This window comes from Leptosomus discolor, chromosome 11 (assembly GCF_034619465.1).
Source record: "Leptosomus discolor isolate bLepDis1 chromosome 11, bLepDis1.hap2, whole genome shotgun sequence".
Classification (NCBI taxonomy): domain Eukaryota; kingdom Metazoa; phylum Chordata; class Aves; order Leptosomiformes; family Leptosomidae; genus Leptosomus; species Leptosomus discolor.
Window position 1 is genome coordinate 4,869,236 of NC_141401.1, and position 26,081 is coordinate 4,895,316.

General features: G+C 43.4%; 1 protein-coding gene across 2 annotated transcripts in view; it reads left to right on the forward strand.

The window, feature by feature from the left end:
• IGF1R (insulin like growth factor 1 receptor) overlaps positions 1–20,208 on the forward strand; it is a 185,274-nt gene extending 165,066 nt beyond the window's left edge. The window contains exons 14-21 of one of the 2 annotated variants that reach the window (XM_086471912.1): positions 49–154; positions 1,557–1,627; positions 3,599–3,828; positions 4,129–4,239; positions 6,353–6,512; positions 8,795–8,924; positions 13,417–13,551; positions 19,842–20,208. In XM_086471912.1, coding sequence (XP_086328038.1) covers positions 49–154; positions 1,557–1,627; positions 3,599–3,828; positions 4,129–4,239; positions 6,353–6,512; positions 8,795–8,924; positions 13,417–13,551; positions 19,842–20,208 — 1,310 coding nt within the window. The remainder of the gene's footprint in view (positions 1–48; positions 155–1,556; positions 1,628–3,598; positions 3,829–4,128; positions 4,240–6,352; positions 6,513–8,794; positions 8,925–13,416; positions 13,552–19,841) is intronic. The other variant, XM_086471913.1, reaches the window with a different exon arrangement.
• Positions 20,209–26,081: the final 5,873 nt, after the last annotated feature.

Sequence of the window (26,081 nt, forward strand, 5' to 3'; positions counted from 1 at the left end):
GGAGATTTTATAGAAAACCTGATACAATTGTTTTCTTGTTGGTTGCAGCAGCAAACTATGGAAACTTCCTGCACTTGGTAATTGTGCTCCCTATTGCTTTCCTGCTCATCATTGGGGGATTACTGATAATGCTGTATGTCTTTAACAAAAAGAGGTGAGTAGTGTATGTTTGTGGTTAAAGTTGGGGAACATTTATTTTCAAATCTGTGGCTATGGAGCAAGTTAGAAATTAAAAAGGGAAAAGGCAGTCTGAGTACTAGAGAGGCTAAAGTAGGTTCTGTCTTGTTGGTGTGTAAAAGGAAGTGGTTTAGAGTTACCAGCAAGCATCTGGTTGCTGCTTGAGATATGAAGAGGCTTTTTATTACAGTGTTGTTTCTGAGAGGGGAGAGGAAGGCTTGTCCGGAACATATCCACTGGGACAGCGGTGGCAGACACTGAACTTACATAATCAGAAGATTTGACTGAAATATGGGTCAATATAAATCATGAAAACTTAGTTCTGTTTAGGTTAATTTGATTTCTTGCAAATTATAGAGGTTTTTTCAAGTCTCTACATCCACTTGAAAAATTGTGTCCTGGACAAAGCAGTCTAGGGGACTGTTCCATTGATTTGTTTTCCTCAGTTTTGTGGGTTTTTTGGTGGGTGTTTTTTTGTGTTGTGTTTTTTTTTTTTTGTAAATAATCATTTATTTATTTTTTTATGTAATTGAAATGCATAATGAGAACTTAATGGAAGTCAGTGCAAATGTTCAGCCTTGCAGCTTTCTAGGCATGGACGGTTTTTATTACACTCATATAAATTATGCTGATTGAGTATCCCATTATTTCCAGCTCTAATTCATTTGTGCACAGGCAGTAGTACCAGTTCTCATCAAGCGCTCCAAGAAGGACTTTGTATCTAGTGATGTACAATACCTGCTTGGCATTCCCTTGGGCTCTCCTAGGTGAAATGCCTGATAACTCATCCTTCTTTAAACTGTTGTTCTGGCCCACAAGAATGTTTTGTCTTTGATTCTCTAAGGTCTGATTGATAGTCTGTGCTGAGTAATATGTCTTACTCTGACAATCACCCCAGTAAAAGGGGGGTGGGGTGGGGTGTGTGTTTTTAAAATATGATAGAAACACTTACAAAATAGTTGAGTGGAATTACCCATTAAAAACAATCTTGTTCTTTGCTAGATCACTTCTCTCCCACAGTAGCGCAGATGACATGAAAGTATGTTCTCAGCCACAGGTCTTCTGGGTGAATCACCGTCCAGCTGCCTTTCTTGAAGGAAGTTTACCCAGCAGCTAAAAGTGCCTTGTGTTTACGCTTTTCTGGTGCTGATTTGGTAGAACGAAGACTGCGGGTTTCTTGGGAAAGCTCTTCTGGGCTGTTTTCCCTTTGATTATGTGAGGCAGATTAAGAACTTCGTTTCAAACCCTTTGTCTGAAAAGCTCTCCACTTACAGTAAATAGTATTCTGTGGTTGAGCAAACAGTGGAAAAGCTGTAGAAAAGGTGATCTGAAATTTACTTAAGTTTAAAGATTAAAAAATTAAAAAAATATTTCAACAGGAACAGTGACAGACTGGGCAATGGAGTACTTTATGCTTCTGTGAACCCCGAGTACTTCAGTGCTTCAGATGGTAAGTTTGGTCTTATGCTTCTGATGCCTTTGCTGCCGTGTATTCTGTTCGTGTCTGACTCTGAAAGGTATGAAACTCTAAAAGGAGTGGTGTAAAACCACTTTCTCCATTTATTAGCACAGCCATGGAATCCATCATTGATAATACATAAGTCTCGCTTGTCTATTGAAACTGGGAGGATTTGGACATTTTTCCTGTATTCAGATGAGGCAAATTTGGATGCATTAGTTTCAGATTATCATCTACTTGTCCAGTGATGTTTTCACTTAGACTCCAGTTTTTCTCTAGCTGCTAAAACAGTTTTTTTTAAAGCCAGTTTCAAACTGACCTCATGTATTTGTGACTGATGTGTATATTTGGTGATGACAATATTTAGAGCTATTAGACTGTGGCAGCGTTTAGATCCTAGCTGGGGTATTGTGTGTTGAGTGCTCTGCTAACAGTGAAATAATTGTAGTTCTCAAGTCAGATGTGGGGTTTTGGGGGGCATCTTTAATTTCTCACAATTTTCTGTGGGAGACACAATGTGGATAATTCTCAAGTGTTTAAAACCATCCAGGAAATAAAAATTCTTTAAAAGAAAATTGCTGTTCCTAGGACAGCATACTTTTTGGGTTTTGCTTTCTGTATGTCTGTACTGTTTTCCCGTACTTCACTATCGCAGGAGGTTGTGTCTGCTAATGGTGTAGATTAACTTGCCAGTTCTTGTGTTGGCTGTCCCTGAGCCAGCAGCAGGAGCTGAATGAGCCTGATGTTGCAGGGATCCTCAGCTCTTCATCTCCAGAAAGCCCATGTGCTGTGGAATGGAGAACCATGGAAATTCAGCTTTCTGGCTAAATGAATTGCCTTTTTTTAAAAACAAACAAACAAAAAAACCCCAACAACCACGAAACAATAAAATAGAAAAAGCAGCTATGTTCCTTGTGCAACCCTACTTGCTAGATAATGAATTTATTCCCCTCACCTGAGGTGTGGCTGTCTGTAACAGGCATGTGCCCATACTGTACGGATTATGTACGTGTGGAGCTCATCAAGTGCAGGAGGAGATCGGAACATCAGACAGATTTCCATGAGGCATCCGAACTTCTGTTGGTGGTTTAGTTTGGTGCTACTGCTGTAGACTTCTTGCTGGAATAGTGTTGCCGGAAGCCGCTGGGAGGCCAGTGGGTTTGCCAGAGCGGCAGCAGACTATTTTACTGTAATTTTTTATAGCAGCGCCGTTAGGGTTAAAGGTCTGTCAGTGTTCATGCTATAATCCTCTATTTTTGCATCCTGTCATTTCACCCGTCCAGAGCATGTGACACAACTGTCCCTTCATTTGGTGACTGATAGGCAGCAGCATCAGTGACTACTCAGATGTCTTCTTGCCTGAGGCAGTCCTCCCTCTTGGCAGTCACCTTCTGAGGTCTCTCTTCTGCCTCAGATCAAAGACTTGCCACGTTCTGCCTTCACTGGTGAAACGGCGTGTGTGCAAGTGATCAGAATAGTTTCATGCAAAGAGCCTATTAGATCAGAGAGTCTGTTTCCCTCTAGTCATAAAATCAATCTGTTAATATGGAATACAGCAGCCACTAAACTGATACAGATGATCAAGTATGTTTGATGCTGTCTGGAAGAGTTAGAAAACCAAGGATCCCAAGAAAAGCTCGAGCCTGAAGTATTGATTCAAGCCTCTTCCCACCATGGTTTTGTACTTTGAGGTTCCCTATTTCCGTCCCATTATGTCAGTACCATAGTGAGGCCACTTCAGGTCCCTCTGCACATTTCTTTAAGATTTATTTGTATGGCGAGCATCTGCCTGTCTCTATATGGGAAAGACTGTGGACTATTTGCCTACGTCATGCAAGGTCTCAGCGTTGTGTCCTCGTGTTTTTGACAGTGAAACTGTTTGGGCAGTTGGTATCAGAGGGCACTGAGTGATGGCACCGCTTACCGAAGTGGAACATCATGGCCTGTTCTTTCTCTCTGTAGTGTACGTTCCAGATGAATGGGAGGTGCCCCGTGAGAAGATCACCATGTGTCGGGAGCTTGGGCAAGGCTCCTTTGGAATGGTGTATGAGGGAATAGCCAAGGGAGTGGTGAAGGATGAGCCAGAGACCAGGGTGGCCATCAAGACTGTCAATGAGTCTGCAAGCATGCGTGAGAGGATAGAGTTCTTAAATGAGGCCTCAGTGATGAAGGAGTTTAATTGTCACCATGTGGTAAGTCATGAAAATGTAACAAGGCTGTGATTCATAGAGCTGCAGTGCTCACTGGCGTGAGGGTGTTTGGGACCTGTCTTCACTGACTGAAGCAGGAACTTGGGCTTTTAGCTTCAACTTTAGCTTCAGCTCTGCGCAGCTTTATAGTATTATTGTGAAACGGGAGTCAGTGGAACCAAATCTGCTTTCAGACCTTTCCCAGGTTCACGGGTGTTTGGGGCTACGTATCAACATAAATAAACGATTACTGCAGTTCAGTTAGCAGTATTTGTAACAGAACATTTGTTTTTCCTCTTCCAGGTTCGGCTGCTTGGTGTTGTTTCTCAGGGCCAGCCTACGCTGGTTATCATGGAGCTGATGACACGTGGGGACCTGAAAAGTTACCTGAGATCATTGAGGCCAGACACAGAGGTGAGCCATGAGCTGTCGGATGTTTTTTTTTATTATTTCTTCAATTAGAATCGTCTTGAATGAAACAGCGTCCCGTTGGAAGCAGCAGGCAATTAGCCTTTCTTGCCCTTCTCCTTAAGCTCAAAGAACAACAACGTGAGCTGCTCTGTGATCTGCAACACCTGTTTTCATGAGGCAGCTATTGCACATAGCCCAGTGTACTGCATGGAAGAGGTCCCTTCTTGTGTTACTGAGTCCCGTTCTCCAGATTTGAATTAAATCTCTTGTCTAATCTAATTTCTTGTCAAGATGTTAAACAAGAAATTGGCTAGTTGAAGCATGCACGTTAGGGTAATTGTTTCATGTTGTATATCCTGCCTGTTGCCTCTGCTGGAAAGTAAAAATCTAATATCTTTGCTAATATGCATACTCTGATATGTAGGCTGTCAGTCTAACAGCTAAAATTGCCACATATGATACAGGGTCTGAAGGATGAAGACGATGCACAGGACACTTGCCGCTGAAATCATAGTAGACTATGTAGAAAATGAGCTCAGCAGCTTTTGCCCTCGATCTAGAAATTCTGATGTGCGTAACAAAGGAACAGAACATGAGCACAATGTGACAATGTGTGCTCAAGAGAATGAATATGGTAGAAATGGAGGGCAGCGCATGTCGCAGGAGCAGATTGCTTAAGTGATTTGATCCAGAAAATAATCATACTGAATACAGGGTTCAGCAGATACCAGTAGGACTATGAGCTAAGAGCCTGACTGGCATTTATGACTGATAATGTTTCAGGTTGGTTGAATTCAACAAACTTTGTAAAAATGGACAGTGACATTGTATAGAAATTGCCAAAATGATGAGCTCTGTACTTGGCTGTTCTGTCTTGTATGCTGGCGCTCTCCAAAGCGGTCTGTGATAGGCCTGTGCCTAAATTCCCTGCCCCCCTTGATGTGCAGTGTAACGAGTTGAGCGAAGTCCTCTGAGGTCATGTATGAGGAGGAAGGCAGGAAACTTCAATAAGGTGTGGATGGAGGGCTTGCCTGACCGCTGGCTTTGCCAATAGTTTAACCATGCAGCTCCCACACCTCTCTCTTCCTCCTGGGGATTCCACTCGCATTGGTCCTTGTGGGCTTTCTTGCTTATATCTTCTTGGCTCCCATAGCGGGGGTTGTGTTCAGCTCTTGGGAGTTGGAAGTAGTGGGTATGGCTCATTCAAACTGCTGCTTTGCATTGAGAGAAAGTGGTGACGGGACTGGACATGAACACTTTCCGTGGAAGGTGGTGGGTAAGGGACTGTTTAGTCTCTGGGTGGGGATGTGATAAAGTTCAGTGACTTGATCTGTGTGCTTTAGGGTCTTTGTCATTAGTAGAATTCAGTAAAGGAGGCCATGGTTTTTGTTGCTCTTGTCAGGGATGATGATCCAAGGGGTGTAAAGCCAAGGCAAATTCATACTGGTAAGGGATAGTGGGACTTAACTGGTGGTGTATAAATACCTGAACTCCTGCATCCATGGGATTGAGAATGCCAGAAGCCATATATCCATGGATGCTAAGGGCTGAATTTGCTTCTAAAGAAACTGTCCCATAAGCTTTTCTCCTGTTTACAAATAGAAGTAATTCAAAAGACATCTGGTTATGGAGAACAGGAAATGAAATCATTTAACATCTTCTGGTGGTGTGTGAAGATGAAACAGTAGAAATCTCTAAAATAAGCCCTCTGCTTTGTATCTCAGAACTTGTGTGGCGGAAGGATGAACATTGAAACTCCATAGGTGTAAGATAATATCCGTATGCCAAAAAGTCTTTCTGGTTGTGTTCCCTAAAACAGAAAAGGCCTGTTATAAAAGAGCTATTTGGGAGTTCTGTTTGTAACCCAGCTTGATATGGCCAATTTTCCCACTAAGTAGATGCTTAGAAATCATGAGTTACTGTTTAGCCTAGATCATGTCAGGATGAATTATGACGATGTGATTTAAAAACCAAACCGAAACAAACACCAAAAAACCCCCGAAAACAACAACAAAACCCAAACAAACAAAACCCCCAAACTATGTTACAGTTTATGTAGAAATAGTTACTTTTTGTCTTTCCCTCTTACCTGTTTTATCTTCTTAATCTTGCTCAGAATAATCCTGGCCAGGCACCTCCGACTTTGAAGAAGATGATTCAGATGGCAGGAGAGATTGCTGATGGGATGGCATACCTCAACGCCAACAAATTTGTTCACAGAGACCTTGCTGCGAGAAACTGCATGGTGGCAGAAGACTTCACAGTGAAAATTGGAGGTGCGCTTCCATGACACTTACACAAATGAAAAACATCATCTTGAAAAATCAGCATCTTAGAAGGCATTTGAGTTTTTTGAAAGCTGTGTGAAAGACCTTTTAAAACTTAGCTCTAGTTTAAATTTCTGCAGGATGAAATATGTTCCTCGTGAAGGCTTGCTGTGATTTAAGAGCTGTGAGCAGTCAACATGGAGTTGAAACTCTTGGAATACCTCTACTCGCTGTTGTTCCAGTGAGGAAATAGTGTAGCATGTGGGTTTCAAAAGAGCTAGCGAGGCAGCGATTTGAGGTGCAGATGCTGCAGACATCTGGGCGGGTGGCGTAGTTACCGCTGGCGCGTCACTGGCTTTTCTGTTAATGCGCAAAAATAATTCCACCTCCTGTTTATTGATTCAAGAATGAGAATTTTAGGATTATTTTAAAACCTATCTGATTTGGAAGTGGAATGTAAGGCTTGACTTCAGCTGGGTGCTTTCCAGTCTGAACTGGAGTTCTGCTTTCCAGACAACAGAATGGCTTTTCTTCTGCTCTGCTGTTAGAACATGGCTTTTTTTTTTTTTTTTTTTTTTTTTTTTTCCCTTCACCACCCCTCCAAAATAGTGTCAGATGAGTTTTTTCAGACTTCTCTCCAGAGAGAGTGATTTTAAGCTTTTGGCTGTTTTTGAGTTGCGCATATTAAAATAACATGTGTAGCAACAGCTTTCTGCTGTAGGAAACCGATTCTTTTTCTCCGACCTTAACTCAGCTATTTTGATAATTTGTGTAAGTAATCCTGTCGTTTGGGAGAAAGAAAAAATGATTTCATTTTGAGTCAGTTAATTAGGAAATAAGATCTTTGGGGAATTTTGTGCATTTTTTTTTCAGGTTTGAGAGAAATCAGCCTAAATCCTTTTCACTGTGATTTTCTCACTCTTCCCCCCCACCAGCATGTTTTACAATTCTTTGAACTGAAGCTGGTGCATTTCTTCCCGTTAACGTGGTACATGGTTACCCTGAAAGCATTTTGTGAAATATGCAGCACTGCTCTTATTTGTGTACCAGTATTGAAAATCCCTTCATGTAGAAACAGTTTGGGAGGATCTTGACTGGAACACGCCAACTCAGACGGTTTAGATCTCAGAGGAGGAGCTTTATGCTACACTATCCCATGCTTGTTGCATATCGGTTTCTTATTTGCATTACATTTTAAAAGAATTTTCCAGTCAGCCAGGATAAAGTCACCTTGGTGTGTGGGAGTGATGGAGTAGCTGCACAGATGGCCTTTTTAGTCATGATCACCGAGGGTACCAGTGTCCCTAGCAGACAAGGAACAAGAAGGATCAGTGGTCAGTCACTCGTCAAGCCTGGTAATGATGACATCCATAGACTGTGAGAACAACTGAGAACTGGAGGAATTCTGTCCTCTTATCACTCCAGTTTTCCCAGGGAAAAAAGGGGCAGCTACAGGTCTGTATCGATAAAATGGATTTTGCCCTAGGTCTGCTGGGTTAGCAGACAGCATTTAGTATCAGTAAGAGATTTGTTGTTACCTGATTTTGTAACTTTTTTGTTAGTGTCTGAAAATGTCATAACCGGTTTAAATAGGCTGGTCCAAGACCCAGCAGTTTTTTGTGCATCAAGCTGATTGTACAGAAAAAAATGCAGAAATTAGTCTGAGTTACAGTCAGGAGATGAGCGTTGTTACATCCAAGTCTTGCAAAAACTTCCGTGTTTACAGATAAGGACATGCGTATGACCCAAAGTATGTCTTTAATACTGGTCTGTGTTAGTCACAAATGAATAGCCTAATCCTCTGTAGCATTTGAGATGGAATATTATACAGGAGAGGGGAAGAAAAAAGAAGCATTTCCCTCAACATGTGAGATTCTTGAGTTAAAGACAGTGGTATTAAGTACTAAAGGAGATCTTTACACTCTTTAGATTAAAAAGAAAATAAAATGAGTGAATTCAGAGAATAGATTAGTGAATTATATGACCTTCAGAAGAGCTAGCTTACTGCAATGCTTGAGCATAAATCCCAGAACTTCTCATATTAATATATTTAAATCATTCAGACTTCTCACACACTGAAGTCAATGGTAAAAAGATCTGTTGGTTTTGTTGAGGGGGGGAGCTTACCAGCCCTAAAGCAGCAGGTAAAGTGCCTGCAAAGTAACATGTCGTGGTAACAGTTTGCAGATTCTTGGCACCAAGCTGTGATTCTCTACTGGCTACAATGGCTTCTAGTAGGGGGAAATGTTCGTCATTTTATCATGCAAACTCAAAGTGTTTATACCTTCTAGATTTTGGCATGACAAGAGATATCTACGAGACAGATTATTATCGTAAAGGAGGGAAAGGTTTGCTGCCTGTCCGCTGGATGTCCCCAGAATCACTGAAAGATGGAGTCTTCACAACACACTCCGATGTCTGGTAACAAAAAAGGGGCTCTGAAAAACCTGTTTTGGCCCCTCTTCTTTCTAGCCTCTTCTCTTGTTTTAGTAGACTTAACTCAGTATACTGCTTCTCCTGTCTCTTCAAAGGTAACTCATTTTCCACTGTGAAGCATTCTGCTTCGTATTTCATATTTCCATTGCAAAATCAAGAACTCTTGAGGTTAAATTCTGCTCTCAGAGCAGAATTAAATGGATTTCCAAAACTGGAGGTGACGGCATGTTTCCTGCTGTGGGCTGTAAAATCAGTTGTGCAGTGAAAAACATTACCTTCACCTGGAAGAGCAAGTTGTCATTTTTCAAATTGCCCTCCTGCAAGAAAAGCATTAGAAGTTGCCAAGAATATAGAAAGGTTCATAGCACTGACCTGCTTTTCTATCAAAACCTTCTGTGTAAATAACTCTACTTTCCCGCAGACGGTTTGTGTACACCAGCAGGTCTTTTCTTGGGAGTTCTCCCTTGTGTATATCCCTCTCCATTTGGAGCTTTGTTTGCTTGTTTTGTATACCGCAAGATGCAGAAACAGGTTTTTCTTTAAAACCACTTTGTCTGGTTGCTCTATCTGTGAAGTTATTAATAGAGGCATTCAGGAGATTTCAAAATACACTTCTTGGAAGAAAATAATACTCTGGCACAATCCCCCTGCCCCCCCCCCAAACTTTTGCAGATAGGTAGGGAGGACTTGGCAGAAGACAAACATGTACTGGCAAAACCTCTACTCTGTCTTTTATGGTTTCTCTGCCTTCCTAACAAGATGTTTTTACTGCTGATCTGTTACAGAATTGGCAGCTGATTGCCTCCAAATGTCTAGAAGTCAGTAGGAATGGTATTTTAGTAGTAAACTGCATTTTCTTTAAACAGCTTGAGGATTTTGGAGTCAGTGGACTCTAGTCCACAGCACCAGCTTTGAGTGAGAGGTTCACAAGAGGAATTATGTAGCAAGTGAAAAAGCACCAGAATGTTACTTAAATTTTTTTGCATATGGCGAGTAACTTACAAACACAGTAACCCTCAAACTTGGAATTACGTGAAAATAACCACTCTGAGTTGGAGGGGAAGCCCTGTCTCAGCCTTTTATCTAACGGAACAGCACAGGCATGCTTTTGGCAGTCCCGCTGCAGTAAAAGAAGTTTGGGACTTGTAATGGCTTCCCAAAGCAGACAGAAATTTGGAATATATCGCTAGAAAATCCTCAGCTGTAGAACTGAACGAGCCTGGAGCGAAGAGCTGGCAGACCTGCCTGTTCTTACCGCACAGCAGTAACTTTTGAAGTCCAGCCGTCATCTCCAGCCGTTGTATCAAAAGGGGGCTGCAGCGGATCAGGCGTCCGCCTTCGGTGACGTACTGCGCGCGTTCCATGCGCGCTTCCCTTTTTGCCCGTAACTGCTCAGTGACGTCGTTGTTTTAACGTAGCTCAAATGCCAAACGAAAACCACCCCCACAGGTGTGATGCGAAATCAAGTGTCGGAAGTAAATGCGCGCTTCAGTTGTTGCAGGAGTACGTGAGTTCTCCCTTCAGCGTTAACAAGATTTGGCATTCCTCGGTCGTTCAGTCCAAAGCAGGGTTGGGCAAACAGTATTGCAGTTTATCAGAGATATCCTAGCCAGAAGTCACATCAAGGAAAGTAGCTTACTGATTATAAGGCTGGGAAACTTAAGAGGACAAATCTGACAGGTTTTTACTTGAAAGCATAGAGAGGAAAAATTGCTTTATGGAGAGGAGGTGCACAGCTCTCATCAGTATTTCAGGCGGTTCCTCCTGGGGAAGGTCTGTCTGTTGTTAGAGGTGACTTACTCTGAAATTGGGTTCACATAGGTATGCTATCTGGAGGTACAAAAACCCTGGTTCAACAGGAGGAAAATGCTGTTTGTTTAGAACACGTGTACATTTGCGTTTGCCGCTTGTATCCACAGCTATAGATTCAGAAATTTCAGTCCAAATTCCAAATGTAGTGAAGCTTGACTTAGCACTGTCATGAAAAAGTGTCTATTTACTTGATCTGCTTATGGCCAAAAGGATCATCCTGGTTTACTTCTCCATAACGTTTAGACCAAACACTGTACATCGAAGGTCTCTTCGTGCCAGGAGAAATTACCTGACTCCTTGTATTGGTTCAGATTTCGAAGTTGCCGTGTAGCTTGGCTGTTTCAGGGGCCATTTATTTTCATCAAACAGTAAAAAAATGTTGAGATTGTTTTTCCTGCCTTTTTGGTAGGATATTGTGACATCTGGTTCCATGTTCTTCGTGATAAGTTTTAGAAGCCAAAATGTCAAAAAGACAAAACTGTGTGAGTGGTCAGAGACCCAGATTTATAAGCTGTAAGGTGAAATGGCAAACTGCAGAAAGAGTGTCTGGAGGTTTTGAAGGGTGGAGCTTTATTTTAGCAATTCAGTCTTTTATTGCTTTTCAGACTGAAGAATGAGGTAATTAGACAGGACTGTTTTTGTTGTAGTTAGGGCAGGGGAATGTTTTAAAATTAACGTAATACTGTTCAGGGTGAGGGTGTGTTTCTATAAATAAGTCTTGTGCATCTTGTATTCTTTCAGAGCTGATAGTTGCCTTGAAGGAGCAACACAAGTTTATTTGTTATGATAATATGACTAGTAGGTGTGCAAGACTTGTTCTTATTATTCCTGCAGCGATCAAAGTAGCTTCAAAGGCACCAAAATGTTGAGTTGACCCTCTGTCCCTGCCTCCCCTGAAAGGCAAACAATTGCCAGTCTGTTTGTGGCTTCTGGCTCCAGATGCAAACCATTTTAGATACAGTGGATAACTGAAAGATAAAACCACTCTACCATAACCAGCTAATAATACTGGACTCCTGTTTTCACAACAATACCCTATTGAAACTACCCTTTTTTTTCTCTGGGCTTGACTCAGCACTTTAGCCGCAGAAGACAAGACAGCATCTAGATTTTCCTTCTTTGCACAACAGCTCTAAAAGTAGATGACTCTTCGGCGCAGGGCAGACAATTTGAGCCATGTCTGCTCAATAAACTAGTTTTAAATGGAGATATTTTTAGCAAGTGTCAATACTTACGTCCGAACTACCCAATTACATAACTATGGTTGTCTTTCTTCGCCAGGAGTCAGTGCCTGTTATTAGACAGACTCCTGTTGCCACTTCTCTTGTCCTTTGTAGGTAGTTGGAAGGAGCTAGAAGCTCTCTTTCGAGAGCATAGTTAGATACCTGTTGCAAAAGGGGAAACTGAGTTTCTCCTGGGGGCTTAAATGTTCTGCTGCCGAAGTCTTGGTACAAGAAGCTGGAGAACAGTTGCATTTCTTCCACGTCTTCTTCAAAAACTGGTTTTGCTTGCTGCTGTATGTTGACTGGCTGGATCCTTACTTTGCACCTTTGACTTAGAATGTGGAAGAAACCAAAGCAGGGTATTACCCAAGAAGTGTTTTTGTGCCTGGGGAATAGAGATTGGTTTGTTTGCTTGCTTTTAGTGGTAAGGCAGATGCGATGCACAGGTGTGGTGGTGTGTATTCGCTGTCTAGCTCTCAGCTTGCTAGAGCGGTAAGGGAAAAATGCGGCTTTTAAATCGGATTTGTGTGACTCAGGTATTTCTGATGAAAAGCAGCTTGCGCTGGAATGAGAGCTTACAGTTCTGCGTTACTGCCTGCTCAGCTGCTGTCAGGAGTACCTGAGAGATGTTACATGAAGATTTTGAGTTTAGTTTCCTCAAGTGTACAGATTTTTTTCTTGCTATCTTTGTGGGCAAGGGGGGCTTGTCAAGCTCACTTTAAATAACCAGTCTCTGCAACTTCTCCAAGTGCTTAAAGGTTTGATTCCCTGCACCCAGCCACGCAGGGATCTTTTTTCAGACTTTAATGATCGGGTGTCTATCCAGCCTGAGGTCCTCTCTACAGGAAGCACAGAGATAGGAACAGATATTTAAATTTTTTTCTTTTCCTTACCTTCATCTTTTCTGTTCTCCTCTCCACTGTTCTTCGCACCTTGCAGTGTGCCTAGTCTGAAATCAAAGCCATAGGAAAGGGAGGTGACGTGCAAGTTGATTCTCCAGGCAACCTCACAGGTTAAATCTACTCTGTTAGGATGCTTCTGGTCAATGCAGTGAGCTTCTGGTGGCTTCTTTACTGATTGACCTGCACTGGTGTAATCAAGTAATGTTGGACCACTGAATGATCACAGTCATGACCAGCTCCGAGCTGTAGATCATGGTGTGAAAAATGGAGATGTAATATTACCAGCCTTTTCTTACAGAGGTTGTTCTGAAGAGTCATTCAGAACTGGGAGGCTGTTTCTCACTGTTGACTAGAGGTGTTGGAAGTCAACAATCTCTTACGCTAGGTGATGTGGCTGTCACTGTAGCTGTGTACTTTTTGAGCAATAGGAATGTTTTGGTAAAAGGAAATACCCATGGACACCTGCCTGCACTGCATTATCTAAGAAAAATATCCTGGTAAATATTGCTTGGCTTTCTAAAGTTCTAATTTGTTTTCCAGGTCTTTCGGTGTTGTACTTTGGGAGATCGCAACGTTAGCGGAGCAGCCATACCAAGGCATGACCAATGAGCAAGTGCTCCGCTTCGTGATGGAAGGAGGTCTGCTGGAAAAACCAGACAATTGTCCTGATATGCTGTAAGTGTCGACAGTTACTGCTGTTCTGGGTGCATGCTTTTGTTTTTCCTGATCCCTTCAGTGTCCGCTTCTGCCCTATCCACGGCGAGAGAGGTTATTAAAGAGTGATAGTAATGTGAGGTGCTGCTTGGACAGTCTCTGTCAATCCAGTTATTTTATAGTAGTTAGACATCCCAAAAAACAACTTTGCTTGTGGCCAGAATCTCACTTTGGGCTATCTCCTTTAATAAGGAATCAAAACCCAATCTTTGTGTTCCTGAATAAAATTAGATTTAATAAAAGTTCCTAAGTGCCATTTGCTACAGCGGAAGACTTTGTGCCGAAATCTTGTCTCTTCTGCTTAAAGTAATTCTGCTGAGCGTGAAGAGAAAAAAAGAGCACAGGACGAGCTGAAATGTATTGTGCATAAACTCTGTGGAATTCAGCTTCTCAGTTTAGCATACAGATAAATGAATGTGTCGTTCCTTTGTCTGAAGCAGTGTTGGAGCTGCTATTTCAGTCACAGCGCTCATCACATGGAGATAAACAAATCCCCCCTGCTAACAGTTCCCTCTCCTGTAAGCACAGACAGAAGCGCGCAGGAAAACCTTTGCCTGCCCCTAGAATCGATACAAAGCCTTGCAGCAGAGGAGGGTGTGCAATGCAGCAGGCTTCAGTTTTTAGCTTTACATTGTTGAAATACTTCTGCTGGCTTTTGTGTACAGCAGTTTCAGTTGTTCAGACTTTATTACTTTGATATACTTCCCAAACTGGCTTTTGGGAAGGAAATACTGCGTCTTGCAGTTATTGAAATTTGTTGGAGGCCCACAGAAGGGATACAATCACTTAAGGGCCTCAGCTGCTTGGGATTCTTAGGAAAAGAGCTTTTTTGGCTGGAGCGCTGGCTTTGGTTTCAGATGACAGGCAGTGTTGTTTTGTTGTTTGAGGGGGGTGGGTGGTATATGCAGGGGGAGGTGTAGCTGCCATGTGATTCCTCAGTTTCACATTCTTTCCCTTCCACGATGCTGTGGAGAATTTCTGGCAGTCAGATTGACTGGGGATTGTTTAACACGGTGGGAGCTGTGTAATGGAGGGGGGAAGCAGGCAGGAATGGGGGAAGAACAGGGCGTGTGAAGGGATCAGCTCCCCGAGTCCATAGGAAAAAAATACCTTTACAGTGAGAACAAACTCAGCAAGAGATTCAGCATCAGGAATTCCCCATTAACAGGGGGACGGGAGGGCAGTCACAGCAAGAAGCTCTCTTTACTGCAGCCCACCCGGCCCGTTCTCCTTCCTCCTCCTCAGAGATACTCCTCTGCTTGCTGGGGGTTGCTGGTGGATGAATCCACTTTCAGGGTAGCTGGCTTGTGAGCTGGGAGAGTTCCGTTAATGTCTGGCAGAGCAAATCTTTGCACCAGTTTGTGACAGCAGGGGCCTTTATGTGCTGATTTCAACGAAGATGATGTTCACACGTTAGTTATGGCCGCCAGGGCTTTAGGCTGATGTTGCAGAGGTGCAGAATAGAAAAAAAATTTCCTTTGAATTTAGCCACTCCTCTCCATCAGAACAAGGAACAGGGCTGAACTCTGAACTTAAGGCACATCCAGTTTAGTGGTGTCTTCTTTTTTTTTGGTGGTAGTTGTGTACAAAACATCCTGACTCTGTCCAAGCTGCAAAAAAAGAAAATTGAATGTTTTGACCGTAGAAACTTACTGTGACTTGCTTTAGCTCCCTTTCAGCTTGTTTTACCTTTGAGTTAGGACAGACACCCAGGTCTGCTGAAATTCAAATAGGCTGTTGAAGGAATGACAGTAGGAAACTGCGGGAATAATCTTCACCGTTGTCCCATGCACGTGCATTTGGCACTCAGAGAACCTATTTTGCGTTACTATGGTGCTTTTTCTTTGCATCTTTTCATTTCTTTCCCCGTCTTCCATCCCATTTGCCCAAGATGCTGTAAAGATGCTGTGCAACACTCAGTAACCTGACAACTGCTGCCAGTCTTGAACCTCACAGGTGCTGCTGCTGGCAGGCAGAGAGACCTGGTCTGTAGGCAGAGTTCTTCTCCAGCTGTCTGATAAATGGCTTCCCAGTGCAGGAGGTAACCAAGAAAAGTACTGAACGGGCAGAAAGGTGCTTATAACAGTTGCAGAGAGCCCTGAAACTGCGTGTGGGTCTTGCCAGACATGTTTCAGACGTGGCAGACAACCCCAGAGTGTTTGAGGCAACTGCATTCTCAAGCACTTCATGAAACTCTTTGTAAAATAGGGGGCCCTGTTTTTTGTGGAGGTTTCTAAAAGGTTCTGTTTATAAACGGGTTTCTTGGCATGTCAGTGGAAGGTATTTTTTAGACAGCACAAATTACTGGTGGAGACTGACTGGTCTGTGGTACTTTAATATTAACACAAGATGTTCAGAAAGCGAAGTCCACCTGCTGCAGGGAAGTCAATATATTTGTGCTTGGTACCCCATGAAAGCAAGCGAGTAGAGGAGCCAGGAACTGAACTTCTCTATGTCTCATGTGGTAGGCTACAAATGCAGAGATACTTTTTTCTTTAAATCAGTTTGACTTGGAAACAACTCAAATTACAGGCAGAACACAAATTTCCCTTTCTGTAGAGAGAGGGGAGTATATTGACATAGAAAAACCTCTAGAACAGGTGGAGGAGGCAGACTGCTGTGGGGAAGGGTCGATGAGAACAGGGAGAAGAATCTTGCTGCAACTGTCACCGACTGTGCTGATTTAACCTTGCAGATGATGTGAGCGTTGACGCAGCCGTGCACGCTGCACCCACAGGGCTGTAGTTTTCCTAAGGGCCTCTTGTTGCCCCGCCTGGCTGGATGCTACGTGATGCAGGCAGTCCGGGACGCCCCGTCTCTCCTAAGGCTGCAATGCTCGTAATACTTGTCAGTGGCTGTGCTTCGCTAACCCCTGGTAGCAGCGAGGCAGGAGCTTTTGGGTGGATCAGAGACCAAGGACACCTGAAGAACAGGAGAGGTGGTGGTCTGCAGTTTGGTTGTATCAGTTGCTTGTGCAAAGGGGGGTTTTTATGGCGCGGTTGTCTTGTGGTTCAGAGAGGTGGTAAATCCCTGCGAAAGGGCCGAGCATGAAGGGGACGGTATTTCTAGAGGCTTTTTACTCTTACACAGGGTGAAACAAAACTCAGCTCTGTTTATGCTACGCCCTCTTGGCATAGTTTGCATGGTTTTACAGACAGAGCTATGCAATAAGACAGATGGTTCAATAAGATGGTGCCAGGAGAAGCTTTGCTGTTTTTCTCCCCTTCCTGTGTAATAAGTTACGTTTTTATGTATTACCATTGTTATGTCCAGTGTTCATCAGGTGGTGGCTGCGTGGGGAGAAGGTTTGTTACGGCTGAAGCTCTTGGGCAGTGTGTTCCCATGGGGCTTTTAAAAGTAGTGGAGGCTGGAATTCCTGTCTGGTTTTGAAACAAATTGCTTCCCCCGTATGTATTGAAGATGAATGGACTATTTACGCGTTGCCGATTTTCCCTTTGTTCCTGGCGAGCACTTGGTTACAGACCAGGGTCTGCTGTGCAGAGGCAGTGTCAGCATGTAGCAACAGCAGAACAGGAGAGGGGCTTCCAGTTTTCCCCACCAAATCAAGTCTGATGCAAAGCACACATGCAGCTTCTATAGTACCTTTCCATTTTCTGGGATTTTTTTTTTTTACCGTCTCTGCAAAAAGTAACTGTTTCTGCACGGTTCTTTGAGCAAAAGATGCATGAGACACAGGCTGGCTGTTCCTCTGTCTCATGGCGATGCCTCCAGCTTCGTGAGCTCACTTGCCGTCAGTCAGGAACATACTTTATAAAACTGCTCAGGTTGTATTAACAGCCTGTAAATTCTTCCATTGTCTACTGGGAAGGGTTTTTTTTGTTTAAGGTGATGTAAACAAGGTCGTTGAACCCACGGAGTTAAAAAGAAAAAAATAATCCTTTTATGGGAACTCTGTAGGGTTTTCAAATCTGGAATGGCTTAAAAGAAACATCACATGTCCTTGTTTGTGCTGATGTCACATGCATTACTCCACGGCTTGTGGTATCTCCTTAGCATTGCCCTTAGGCCTCAGGGCAAAGCGCCAGCGAATATCCAGTGTTCTTGGCTCCAGCTAACGCTTCTATTCAGGGACGCAGCAGTCAGCTGGAAAGGGAACAGCAATGAAGTAACAGAAATGGATTTTATATATTTATGTCTCGAGCTTTCCTCCTCCTTTGTGGGTGAGGGTACAGCGCAGTGTTATCGTTTGGCCTCACTTCTGCTAGGAAAGACTTTTTTTTGAAGACTCTAAACGAAGCAATGGTTGAGCAGTGTTTGTGTGTCTGCGTGCCTGGTACGATACGGCAGTGAGTACCTGGGGAGTTCTCCCGGCACAGACTGGTTTTGCCAGCTTCTCTTTGGGTGTCACAAGGCCGTGCTCAGGTGGCTGACTTCAGTTCATGCACAGTTGGGTCAGCTGAGCTCTAACAGGAATATTTGTGCCTTCAAATGCACTTCAGTGAAGATTGCTTTTTGGTTTGGTTGAAGCGCTCTCAGCAGTGTTTGCAGCCCAAACACAGCAGCGAAATTTCTGTCTCTTTGCTGGTTCACAGCACCGGAGAACACAGTGCGCCCGGTGAGGAAACGCAGCAGGATTGCCCAAGGAGCGAGTTTCTCGGGCAGGGGATTTCTGTGCTTTGGTTTTGTTTCAGGCCAGGGTTTCCAGACTCTCCGGACCCTGCTGTGGCGGTGATGCACAACAACGGGCTTCAGAGTCCAGGGTTTTCCAGCTCGGTGATGGTCCTGTTGAAAGGTCTGTTCTAGAGCGGGGGCTCTGCAGACCTTAAGACGTTACTCAGTGATGGACTTAAGTGCTATTTAAAAAAGGAGCGAATTTTTGTTTGGTTTTGTGTCTTTATTTTTTTTTAAAAAAAAAATTAAAAAACCCATCATTCCACACACTGCTGCAGAGATCTGGTAAACTGCTGCTGGGGCAGAAGGCAGTGAGAGCTGATTAAAGCATAAAATAGAATTGCTTGCCTGCTTTCTGGGAATCTGTGGAAGTTGGGGAGCTGGTATTGTCTATCGAATCAAACCCAGAAGTTCAGGTGACCTGGCTAACCTTACACGGGCAGGCTGGCAGAGGTGCGGAAACGAACCCAGACTGACCGCTGAACCGGGCTGGTGGCCCAGCAAGGAGAGGGGCTGTTACTGGGACAGCAGGTCTTGGTGCTGGAAGGTCAGTCAGAGATGTGAAGGGTTCTCCAGTACATTACCTGAACTGAAAGATTTTTCTTTTATTTTCTTTTAATGTTTTTTTTTAGATCCATTGTTATTCTAGCACAGCAGGTGGTAGCCTTGGCCAGTGGTGACTTCCTACACACAGCGTGTTTCTCCGAGTACTGTGTATGCAGAGGATTGGCTTGAAGAATTAATGTTAATTCTTCTTTTTCTTATTTACATCTGTCCTATTACTTGTGCTGTGTTAACAGAAGACATCCCTCTTCCATCTTCACAGACAGTGAAATCCTTTTTTGTGTTTAAAGCTCAGGGCAATCTCTCAGGAATATCCAATTTTGCTGCGTCATGCAAATGCTGTTTTCATTATGTATGTGTTGCTGTTTCGTTTTGTGGTTTTGTTTTGCCAGCATGGGACATCGTACAGATCTAATCATGGATGTGCTCAAACAGATGATCTCACACTCCGTAAAGTATTAATGCATCCCTGGCCGTAAATGAAAACAACATAATCTAAAATAAAAGATTAGAGAACGTCTTTGAGATATTGGCAAATGTCTTTTGGGGATTACAATTAATTGTAATGTAATTTCCTCCTTTCAGGGGAAAAGAGCGATGCTCTACTTCGTGTGTATTTCCTGTTTTAATTTTTTCCAAGGCAGTGTTGATAGGGTAGGGTTGTTTGAAAGAGGTACTCCGAGAGGCTCTGTCATGTAGCTGTATGAATGAGGAAGCACAGGACATTTTGGAGGAAAAAGAGAGAAATACCAAGTCGGAATAAAGAATAGGAAGTGCTCCTGGATGTCAGGTATCCACGAGGCTGTTTTATGGGCAAGTGTGTGGAAGGGAGTGGAGAAGGTTGAGACAGGACCTACGGAGTAAATCAGTGATTAGAAAGAAGGTCGCAATGTGACAGGGGGATCTCGGCCTATAAAAATCCTGTCACTTCATCTTCCATCAGAATTGAATGATTTTCTGAAACGCGTGGTCCGATTCAGCCATGGTTGGTTGGGCTCCGGCCGGGGCTCGTAAAACACCTTAGTAAATGGTTTTGCTGTGTGTTCCCTGTCCAGGTTTGAATTGATGCGCATGTGCTGGCAGTACAATCCGAAAATGAGGCCCTCCTTCCTGGAAATCATCGGCAGCATTAAAGACGAGCTGGATCCAGCGTTCAAAGAGGTCTCCTTCTTCTACAGTGAAGAGAACAAGCCTCCGGATACAGAGGAGCTTGACCTGGAGACTGAAAACATGGAGAGCATTCCTTTAGATCCCTCCTCCACCCTCCAACCCACTGACAAGCACTCAGGACACAAAGCCGAGAACGGCCCAGGCGTGGTGGTCCTTCGGGCCAGCTTCGAGGAGAGACAGCCGTACGCACACATGAACGGGGGACGCAAGAATGAGAGGGCCTTACCGTTGCCCCAGTCTTCGGCCTGCTGATCCTTAGAACCAGAATCTCACAGAAAAGAAACCCAGAAAAACACGTGCATTGGGGGAAGAAAGAAAGGAAATTACAATATATTCAAAAGCCTACTGTACCTCAGTGGATCTTCAGAACTGCCATAGCTGCACTTGGGAGAACCCTTTTTTCAGTAAACAAGTTACCGTATTTTTCTTTTTTCAATATGCAAGCAGATGTTTGTTTCAGTAAAGGACTCCATTCATGGGGCACACAGTTGGCCTTTTAAAACTCTAATGTTAACACTTAATAGCAACAGAAAACTTGAGATCTGATGTCTCTCTCTCTCTCTCTCTCTCCTCTCTCCTCTTTCTCTTTCTTTCTGTCTCTCTCTTTGCTTCATAATGGGAAACATATCTGTGTGCAAGTTCAGCCGTACAGCACTTTTATCAGATCAAAGATATCGCAGGCCAGGTGGCTCCCCGGTACCCTTGCAAGCACCTGCCTAACACTGTAGGTCTTTATTAAAAAAAAAACAACAAACAAACAAAAAAACAAACAAACAAACAAAAAACCACACAAAAAAAAAACCTAAAAAAGACTGGATTTTTAATGTTGCTCTTTAATCTTTTTAGGGACACGTAAAAGAATAAAAAAGGGCCATCATTCGTCCGAGGTTGTTACCATTTTCAACGCTGCCAAATTTTGCCAAAAAAAAAAAGAACTCTTTGGGTTTTGTTTTTTTCTTTTTTTCTTTTTTTTGTTTTGTTTTTTGTAGGCATGGAAGGAGCACAGTAATCAACTGCTCTGTTCAAAAGAGATCCTGACCAATACGTTCTGTTCAATCATACACTGGTATTTAAAAAAAAAAATTAAAAAAAATCAAATTGTCTAGAGCTTTTTTCAAAACTGGACAAAATGTGATGATTTTTTTTTTCTTGTGATGGAGAAGATAAAAGGGATGGGGTAAAGAAACAGCCCTCCCTCCACCCCTGTCCCCATCCCAATGAATTCTGGACAAAACTGGCAGTGGTGAGCTAAATAAACACGTGCATTTCGTACAAAAAAATCAACCGCACGCCAAAAATGAGACATGAAAAACGTGAAAATAACCGGCAGAGATCTCCATCGTTGCAGCCTGCCTTCCTTCACAGGCTTGCAAGGAAAAAAACACCTAGAAACATAAATTGGAGAAGACAAAAAAAAGCAGTAACCGGATTCAAGTATATGATGCTTTGTTGACCTTTTCTCTTTATTATTAAGACTTCTCGAAGGGTCTTGCAGTTCTATGTTAGACCATGGATCATTTGCATACACATTGTCTTTTGTGTCACTTTTATAACTTTTTTACGGTTCAGATACTCATCTATATGTCTGTACAGAAAAAAGCTGCTATTTTTTTTGTTCTTTATCTTTGTGGATTTAATCTATGAGAACCTTCAGGTCTGCCCTCCTTCCCTCCCCTCCCACTTCAACAAATTTTCTTATGCTTTGTACTATAGTGTGTAACTTCTACTTCCTCCTTCCCAGTAACTGATACCTTTCATATGATTTGCCATGAACTGTTTAATGCCTTTTTATAAATACATTTCCTCCTTTTTTTTCTTTTTTTTTCTTTTTTTTTTTTTTCCATTAGTTGTTTTCCAACATCTTGGCTGTGTGGGCTACAGGGCTTTTGAGGGGGACATGGAGAAAGAAGGGACACCCCGCACAGAAACACTCTAGCAGTGCTGTGGTGTGGTGTTTTCAAACCCCGGTTTTCCTTCCTTCCCACCAACCTCTGCCCAGACAGCATGCGAGTCTCTTACAGTGCAAGGCATGATACAAACTCAGGTCAGAAAAAAAAGGTTAAATATTTAGTACATTCTTGTTCAGTGTTTGTATTCATTGTTGTACAAGGGTCCTTCCCCTCCTTCCCTCCCTGCTTGTTTTGGTTGTGGCACACATCCACCCGCCCATCCCCCCCACAGACACACACACATTTTTTTTTTTTTTAACTATTATTTGTTGGGTACAACAGCAGACACCAGGCTTTTGGATCACTGGTTGGATTTTTTTTTTTTTTCAAAAAAACTATTTTAAACCTTCCACCCCGTGGTACCAGTTGCCACTGGTGGTGCCCGGCGTTCTTAGGGTGGCCACAGACCACCTGGCTCCAGCAGAACCCCAGCTCTGCACCTCCTGATGAGGAAGCCCTCGCGGAGGGCGCCCTGGGCTGCGCTTCGCACCCCTGGTAACAAAAAAAAAACCAAAACCAAAAAACCCCAACAACCACCAACCGCACCACAACAACCAAACCCATCCAAACCCACCGTGGGGCTGGGTGGAAGGCATGTAGCTGGGGCCAGCGGCTTGGCTAGCAAACAGTTAAATGTTGGCAGCTATGGAAACCTGCACAAGTACCAGCTTGTCGCTTAAATCATAGACCAAACCTCAGAACAAAAGAAAACGAGAAGCTTGTTTGTTCGGTTGCAGCAGCCTTGGTGGAAGGGGAAGGAGGGGCCGTCAGGAAGCCTACAACCAAGGAGTCGCACCAGTTGCTCATCTTACGTTAGTTACAGCACCTAAGCCTTTGTTCAGCACTGATCCAACCAAACGATGGCAGTGAAGAGGTGGTTCTGGGATGGAAATGGTTAAATCTTTCGAGTAAGAACAAAGAATTAAAATATACCGATTGCTAGTTTTGACTGGAGATTTTAAAAAGTTTGTAGTGCTTTTTGCTTGTGTAGTTTAGGTCCCATTATCTTCTCTTGCCTCTGTCCCATAGTTATTTTTCCCTTTTAAAAATGAAAAAGACAAAAAAGTTAATTAAGAAGGTATTCTATGTAGGATTTTTTATTTATTTTTGTGATATCAGTTTAAATCACTGTAGAGATGCCCCATAATAAATTTAAATACTGAGATAAGGGTTTTTGAGTATGACAGGGGGACAGTTTTTGATTTTTTTTTTCAAACATTTATCTACCTCACTCTTATTTTTTTATATGTGTGTATATAAAAAAAAATACATCTCACGTTTCTCAGCAGCCAATAAATGCCGTTGATACTGGTAACCTCTCACTCCATATACCACATGCTCTAGGTTCTGGAGGGGAACAGTCACTGCCTGTCACAAAGGGTCACTTCAGAGTATTTGCCTCAATTCCAAGGAGCTTCTCCAATTTTTTGGTTTAGATTCGTTACTGTGAGGAGAAATCCGAGAGTTGGCTGACGTAGGATGACCATTCTGTAAGGAAACACAAAGGCTTTTTCATGTGCTCTCACGGCCGTCCTCAGGTCAGCCACAAAATGCTGCGTGTTTCGATGAGCGGAGACACAGCTGACCTGATAGGAGGACTTGAAATTATGAGTATTTGATGAAATCTGTTACAGAAATCAATTGGTTACAGGGTTGGAAGGTCCAGAAGAACTGCTGAAGGGAATGGTCTTTCTGTTTGCCCTCTAGAAGGGGCTCGGTCATTCCTGCCGGTTTTTCCTTGGATGCCACAAGCACCAAAAAGACATTTGGCTGAATCGGCACCTAAAAATAAATGGGCTCGTGCAGCAGTAGCAGTGCTTTCTTGACCAAAAAACCCTGTCACGGGCTGCCTGGTGATACTGCTACACCGAGTTTACAGCTTTGGATCTTTGCTGCTTCTGTTTGATGAGAGCACTGATTTTTTTTTTTTTTCAAAACTAACGTTGAATTGATTTCTTTTAACGTGCCAGTAAAAATTCAGTTCCCTTTTCTTCCCCCGTTTATCTGCTTCGTAACTGTGGATTCCGATGGACCAGCCATCAAATTTTAACTGCCCTCTGACAGCGTGTAGCTGGTTTACAGGCACACAGGACTAACACGGGCTTGCCATCAACTTGATGTATAAGGTTTCTCTTTTTCCAGCTCTGGCAGCTGTTCGTGCAGGTGTTGGTTGTGGTATCTGAATAACGTGGTGCTTGGCTACTTCGAGTTGTACACGGCCTCTTGAATACACAGCGCTGTGGTTCAGCACCACAGGGGCCGTCTTTGGAGGGAGCGTTTCTCTCTAGCCCCGAGAAAACGGCGAAATTTACAGTTTTTACTGGGTGGTTCTGGTTTTCCATTTTTCGTTAGGTTACGGTGACCTTTTGGTGCAGTGGCTGTTCCCCTCTCTTGCACATATTGATTACCACAACTGGAGATCCTCAGATCTTTCAGCTGGCTAGGAGGGTTTTGTTAAAACTGTCCAAGTTACTGGTTTTTATAATTGTATGTAGGTGGTTTTAAAATGCATTAGGAAGAAACACTAACGACGTAGCACCCATCACGGTAAACATTTCAAAAAGCACTTGAGTAGAAGACAGTCACGTGACATCACGTAGGCATGCGTGATGACGGTCAGCTCTCCTGGACCAAACCACCTTCATGATACCATTGCGTTCTGTGTTTGCAATTCAAGCTTAATTCCTTTTTTTGTTCTGTTTGTTTCCGTAGCTTTTTTTTTTGTTGTTGTTGTGTTTTGTGCATTTTGAATAGCTTTATTCACATGGGTTTTTCATGCAGACTTCCCTTGGACAGTAAATCAAGTTGTTTGTGCATGTGAACAACTGAGAATTAATGTTGGCTTGATAGAGTCATAATATGGTTTGTGATGTTGTTCTTCCCTGAGACCACTGGCTTGTCTGGTATGGAGAATTTATTTAGAACTTCAGCTGTGTTTGAATAAAGTTCAAGTAATCCAGTTTGTTTATAAATGAAAAACAAAAGCCCACCCAGCCCTGAAAACCAGCATTTTGACAAATGGTACCAAGATGTTTTAATGCAGTAGGACACCAAATTGGCGTCACCGCGGGGAGCAGGCGGCCTTGGTCTTAGTGCTCGGCCGTTGGTCTCGCCTGACTCGCGTTTGCAAGCTGCTCGGTGGCACTGAAGGTGGTTTGGTCACAAAGGAACGTGGCTCCGACGTAAACGCAGAGGCGTCAGCTGCGCGGCACTAAGTGAGCTGCTCTTTGGGGGAGCCATAAACCGGGCGCAGAGGCCGAGCGGGATGGAAGGGGTGAGGCCAGCCCGTGTGCACCGGGGCTTTCTCAGCACGATGCCTCTGCTCTCTGAAGCTGGTTCCAAGTGATGTATCGTTCTAGGCGTGTTCGCACTGATGCTCCTCTTGGCCTTTAAAAACAAAGGAAAGAAAGCCCAGTTTGCCCAGGACAACTGGTCACCAGATGGAACTGCTCTCAGGTCCTCTGGGAACTGCTGAGGGGTGTTCAGTACAATCTGAGTCCAAGTGAACAACACTCCTATTGTTGGTGTAACTCCATACATATATATCTATATATACATATATATATCTGCGTATGTAGATATATATATATTTAAACCCTGTTCATTCCATTAGTACAAGTAACACTTGTTTCCTGTTATTCTTATTTTGTTTGTCAACTGTGTATTTAATCACTGGGCTGAACAACAGTGGAGGAAGGTGCAAGGGATCCACTCCTTACTAACCAGTGATAACAGCCAGATATTGCAACTTAACCCATGAGTAGTTGTGCAGACAAGAATTTAAGAATGATGTGTAGAAACAACACTAGTGGCCGGGGGTGCTGAAGATACAGAACTACAAATAGGCAGGAGGGCTTCGAAGGACGCCCCGGTTCAGAAACTGGTTGCTCTGAGGCGATGAACGGCCTCTGAAATGGAGCGCAGCCGGGTAGATCGGCATTGAGAGGTGTTTGTGCGGAGACACGTGCCAACAGAGGGTATGGAAAGGGGTATTTACGAAGACACAGGGCTTGGCACAAGTTGGAGGTAGTTTCCTGAGCTTGGTATGTGGGACAGCGTCAGAGCTCAGGTATCGCCATTCGGATCGTTGGTACTTGTAACTAAACCTCTGGGCTCTCCAGCTGCAGCGGTGAATTCATTGCCGGGAGTTTGACGGTGGTTGTCATCGGTCTGTAG